The sequence below is a fragment of the Anneissia japonica genome, unplaced genomic scaffold, assembly GCF_011630105.1.
Source record: "Anneissia japonica isolate Jap-2015-1 unplaced genomic scaffold, ASM1163010v1 scaffold77214_len9005_cov112, whole genome shotgun sequence".
Taxonomy (NCBI): Eukaryota; Metazoa; Echinodermata; class Crinoidea; order Comatulida; family Comatulidae; genus Anneissia; species Anneissia japonica.
The window spans coordinates 1-6,194 of record NW_022692193.1 but is presented as its reverse complement, the minus strand read 5'-3'; the positions used below and the strand labels follow the sequence as shown (position 1 = coordinate 6,194).

At 32.4% G+C, this 6,194-nt stretch overlaps 1 protein-coding gene across 1 annotated transcript; it reads right to left on the bottom strand.

Moving 5' to 3' along the window:
• Positions 1 to 509: 509 nt before the first annotated feature.
• LOC117100167 lies at positions 510 to 5,873 on the bottom strand (the record flags this gene model as incomplete). The annotated part of the gene is made up of 7 exons (XM_033239741.1): positions 510 to 1,060; positions 2,406 to 2,450; positions 2,816 to 2,866; positions 3,401 to 3,469; positions 4,219 to 4,423; positions 4,933 to 4,992; positions 5,571 to 5,873. Coding segments are annotated over 7 exons (1,284 nt in total), but the record flags the coding sequence as incomplete, so codon positions are not given.
• Positions 5,874 to 6,194: the final 321 nt, after the last annotated feature.

Below are 6,194 nucleotides of genomic sequence, written 5' to 3'. Positions count from 1 at the left end.
CATTTCATTTTTGCAATTAAATAAAGTAGCTTACTATATTAAATATAATTTTAAGTAATATAAATAAATAAAAATGCTTAAATAGCATGCATGCAGAAAATATGCATACACTTTGTTTTCTTGATTTGGAAATACAAAAATAAATGTTGTGGTGTAAATGCTGCTTGCAAAAAATGTTGTAGGTGTTTATAAATTATTGTATAAAGGGGCTGTAAATCAGTGAAAACATGTTTTATCTGTGTTTCAGCAATTAACTCGACTATGCCTATTACATTATTTAAAATACACAATTTTAATTGATAAGATTATTTAAAGTTAATACCAATCACATAAAACTTAGTGCATTCAAAAATAATGTCGAGTAAAAACAAATGCCACAAATCAGAATAGAGCGACTGGCTATGCTGACGTGCTCCTGTGTCAATTACAAGGATATTATTTTGTGTATGTGGTCAATATTTATTTAAAAACAAGGGACAAATAATTTTCTAATGAGAAACAGACACTAATTACAAACCGATTGGCTTTGCAGGACTTCGGTCACTGTGTAACTGTCGGCGGAGTCTTCTCAGCCCTAGCTTATCTAACACATGTTTGAAATCATCAAACTTATCATCATCTGCCAGTATGAGATTATCTTCCAAGTCCATTACAAGTGACCACTTGTCACTGTATTGGCCAGGAAGCTCATAACGCTGTACAATCAACCTAATGTCACGGTCGATAAGTTGCATTCCAAAGGCCATCACAGACTGCCTGAACTTTGAGAAGTGAGTGATCTTGATATTATCAAGGCGTGGACAGTTGGGGATGTGGTTCTGCAAACGAAGTACACCGGTGAGCTTAATGGTCTCTAACAGGATGCTTATATCATCTGCCTTTAGTTTGGCAGTGTCCCTCAGAGCATCAAACAGCTCAGTTGCCTCTGCTGCCTTATGTACAGTATTTGCATTCATAATTTCATCTTTGAGGGCCACTTTCCATATGTTAAGATCTGCACCGATGCTCTGTGAGACTGTTAGAAGCACTCTTGGAAATACTGACTCATGTACTGCAAAACCTGCAATTATCATAACATCAATTTTGTTATTCATTTTATATTTAATTGTTACTTTGTACTACACACTAAGCTTTAAAACTGTGCCATTGCCAACTGTTGCCACTCCACTTCCGGTCTTTAGTCAATCTAGCGCCCCTTCCCCATCCTCTATTCAACTTTTCTAAGCTGGCGGCCAGTTCGAATTCGTTGACTCCAGCGGCAGACTGACATAAACTGTGTACTTCCATGTCAGCCCCACTCATAGGCCTGCAAATCTTCCCAGTAGGCCTATAGCCTTGTTGATTTAAATATGAGGAAATGCAGTAGCATGGGCAAAGAGTGGAGATAAATAAAATACCACAGGTTCAACACCTTACCACTAGAAATTCCTTGAGTACAAATAAATCCATACACAGACTGTAAAAATACATTTTCAAAGCAGCGTTTTCAATAGAATAACTTGCCCACAAGCCTGATCCACGGAAATAGCGCAACCAATGGTTAGAAGTCGTATTATATCAGCTAGCCTCTCCCTCCCCAGCTTAATCCTTTATTACCTGTCTGTCTCCCCATGTCAATAATGTACACCACTATATACTGTGACCTACCGTGCACTCAAAAAGCAGACACTAGTTAAATGCAAGTAGGTGGTCATGGTTCTATTAACAGTAAAACCCTTTTTTTCTTAAGTATTGGAAATAGGCCAGATATTAATGTAGGCCAGAAAAAAATGTCGCACGGGTTGGATCAAAATCTTTGGCGGGCCAGAGTTGACCAGCAGGTTGAATACCAGGGACATAGGCTATTATGAATAAATACTTTTTTATGTAAAATATTGAGGTGGTTTTGAATGTTTGCATTGTTTCCTGTCTAATGAGTGCTATAAAAATATAAAAAAAATTTTTTTTTATTGTTTTTGTAACTGCATTTAATTGCTGTTGATGTTTTAATCTGATTTGCTGATACTGATTTCATTGAGTATTTGTTTTGAGTAAGTGTTTTTTTATTTTTTATAGTTTGTCAATACATTCACAATATTTAATCATAATCTGTATTCTTCTACTTTAGTAAGTAGTTACTATAGTTTGTCAATACATTCACAATATTTAATCATAATCTGTATTCTTCTACTTTAGTAAGTAGTTACCATTGATTAGGTTAGGCTAAAATAAAATTACATTTAAATATTCAACTTTACTGTATTCGATATGATTATTAAAAAAAAACACATAAATAACACCATCCTTAGTAATTATAGAATGATTTATTCACCTTTCAAATATACCATTATAGCAATAATAAATGGAAGTTTGAAAGAAAAAAAGTATACATGTATTTAAACAAATAATTATGTAATAATCCCTACCTTGAGTTGACACTTGAGCGGCTTTCTTGAAGTCTTCTTTTTGGGCTTTAGAAAAGAACAGGAACTTTAAAAATACATTGTATTTTTCATTTGTATTAACTCATTTTTACAGTACATTCTCCACCTTATTTATTATACCAACAAAGCTTGTGTTATGATTACAAAAATATCAACATTAAACATTAAAATTCTATTGCATAGATGTGATAGGAATACTACTCAGGCAGAATGTGAATTTTCCAAAAAAATTAATTTTCTTGTGCTTAGTATCTTTGAGTGTTGGAGTGTCGACAGGGGTCCTACAACACGTATGTAAATTATTATGAAGTTGTCTCCATGATATTTACTAAAAAAAATTATACATGTATTAAACAAAACATAATTTTATTAATTATTATAATGAACCCTACCTGAAGCTGACACTTCCTCTGTTTTCTGGTGAATTTCACTTGCTGCTGCTCCTTTAAAAAAGAAAGGAACAATAAAATATACTTCAGATTATTTATGTTAAATATACTACAGCAATATATCATTATAATTCTACAAGAAATATACACAACACTAAAGTGGATCCAGAGAATAAAATACACCATCACTAAAATAATCACGAAAAGAAGACTATGCTACTACACTACGCTACATGGAAGAAGACTACGCTACTATACTACGCTACATGGAAGAAGACTACGCTACATGGAAGAAGACTACGCTACATGGAAGAAGACTACTCTACTATGGCCATGTAAAAAGAAAGAAACTACATGAAACCCACATAGTGTACTTGGATCCCTTGTAAATGGAAGCCTACCAAGAGGAAGACCAGCCTAATGCTGGGAAGACTTTGTGAAGTTAGACTGCCAAACCAGAGGGCTTATGTCTCATGTCAAAAGTATGCAGGGAGTGTCAAGAAAATTAATTTTGTATGTAGTTTTGTATTTAATTAAAAACAAAAGGACGGATCATTGTCTAATGCAAAACAGATAATAACTACAAACCGATTGGGCGCGCAGGACTTTGGTCACTTCCGCAAAGGCTGCAATCTGGGCAAGTTGATTGGTGATGTTCTGGAATTAAATGAAACAACTCATTTCATTTTTGCAATTAAATGAAGTAGCTTACTATATTAAATATAATTTAAGTAATATAAATAAATAAATACAAATGCTTAAATAATCTTTAACAAAATAGCATGCATGCAGAAAATATGCATACACTTTGTTTTCTTGATTTGGAAATACAAAAATAAATGTTGTGGTGTAAATGCTGCTTGCAAAAGAATGTTGTAGGTGTTTATAAATTATTGTATATAAGGGGCTGTAAATCAGTGAAAACATATGTTTTATCTATGTTTCATCAATTAAAGCTAAATTAACCCCACTAATAATGTTCATTAATAATTCATATTTTACACAAACGTATTCACAGACTGCAGTGGATCTGCAAATGTAGTTAAAATGAATTGGATTCAATATTCAAGCTGTCATATAATGAATTTTGATTGATTCAATGAATACTGATATTAATTTTGTCAGTTTCCGGTTTTTAAATTAAATTTAACTGCTGACAAATAAAAAAGAATAGTAAGTTGACAACATTAAAAAACTATTAATTAATTTTTTATTTTATTTTATATTATTTTATTTTTTATTTCTTTAATTCTATTTTGATTTTTTTAAGTCTTGATTTTGTAATTAAAATTTTGTTTATACTGTATTTACTCTTAAATGGCCTTGTGAAAAACACAATTCATTTGTGATCAAGTCTTCCGTTTTCAAATAAAGTCATTATTACAGCAAATCTGGTTAGACTCTACCTTTCAGGAAGCTCTCCTGGTATTTGGTCACATCCATCCGTTTGAAGACGGCACAATGAACACTTGGTGTTTGACAATCTTCAAATGGATGCAGATGTGGTTTGTCACGTTTACATTGATCACATGCAATAGCAAATTGGTAGTCCAGACCTTTCGCCCATATTGTACAGATATCACCAAAGCACGCTTTTAGAAACATGTACACCTGTAGGAAATACAAAAAAATGAAATGTTTTATATTTAATAAAAAAATTATAAAATCCAATAGCGTGGCAGAAACAATACGCCTGCTTGATGCCTGAGCAGCATTGAAATGTTCAATCGCACATCCATGGCCTGGCACAGCTGTTGATGGTATTAGGATGCTCATCGCCTTCCGATGCCAAGGTATCCTTGGGCAAATCCTGGCCAATCCATTTCCATACGGCACAAGAATTATTAAAACCATCAAGTGTCACACATGATCACCTTTGCTATAGAAAAGTACCACAAATATAAACATGAAAATAAATAGGTGGATACAATGTTCATCCATCTTCCTTCTGGCTAAGTTGGTTTCCTGCTTTTGTATCTCCCGGGCAATGATGTCACATGAATGAATAAATAAATTTAAATTACTTAATTATTACCATTGAATCTCAAAAATGTACCATTTTAAAAATGATCATCATTTAAACTACAAATCATCATTTAAACTACAAATGTTTAAAATACCTTTCTACAAATTCTTTTACAAGGTTCCTGTGCTTTTCCATCAACCCTCAGAGTCATAACCTGAGGAGTATAGAAATTTGTAATACAATATCACTAATTTTCAACACAATATTGCACCACATTATTTTCTGAAGTTTTAAAACATAGAAATACATTTAGTAGTAATTTTGAAAACTTTATCCCTATATTCAGAATAAGCTCAGTCAGGCAAAATTGACCTACCATATGCATGACCACACTCATCTTTCAATTTTTTAATGGAGTATTTATCCAACATTTTAATATTTTATTATTTACTACCTAGATGTATTATGATAATACTTTAATTTTATCTTGTTTTGTATGCTTGGATTTGTTTAAATATTTTACTTGCCTTTTTAATGTATATTTTATCTATATGGATCAAACATTTTGTTTATATAACATTTTAACTATATACTCACTAAGAGTCCATATTGGACAAACAGAATTGAAACTAAATCACCCAAGATTATCAAATGAAACCATTTAAATTATGCAGTCAAATTTGTGAGAAAAAGGGCTCCAGTTTTGACTCATTTTGTTAAGGTCTGCAGTGAACCGTTTAGTGAGCAGATAACGGACAGTTTTCAGTATGAAATACAATCAGCAATATTCACCTCAACCATTGACTTGTCAAGTGGACTTAACTGCAAGACCATGCTGTGAGCATGATCTAAATAGAACTCTCCACGTTTGCGATAAAGAGGCAAATCACGACCTCCTTGTTCCTGAGACCAGTCAATAATCCTAACAAGTGCCTTATGGAAGAGTCCGCTTGGAAGGAACCCTTTGAAGTCCATGTAGAAACATATCATAGGAAACTTATTTTCCACAAGGTCATCAGGATTACACTTGAAGTCTTTAAAGAGGCAGGGTACGAGGAATAGCCTTCCAGCTTCAGATGATTCAGATCCTACATCCTAAATATTAATATCAAAAATAAAAATACCGAACTTTACTTTAGGAATCACTATTAGGAAATTAATAAAGTGAAAAAATGTTATTTTAAATATAATAAATATTATACCTTCATAAATAATTACGAAGGTATAATATGTATTATGATATTTAAAATAGCATTTTTTCACTTATTTTTCTTTTGTATATTTAAATAGATGTGAAGTGCCGATATTAAATTCTGATCAATTCAATAATTAACATTCATCAATTAAATTACATTAAAGGGGGGGTGCGGGGATGAGACAAGTGGCCATATATTGCTTATTTAACCTTTCCTGAGT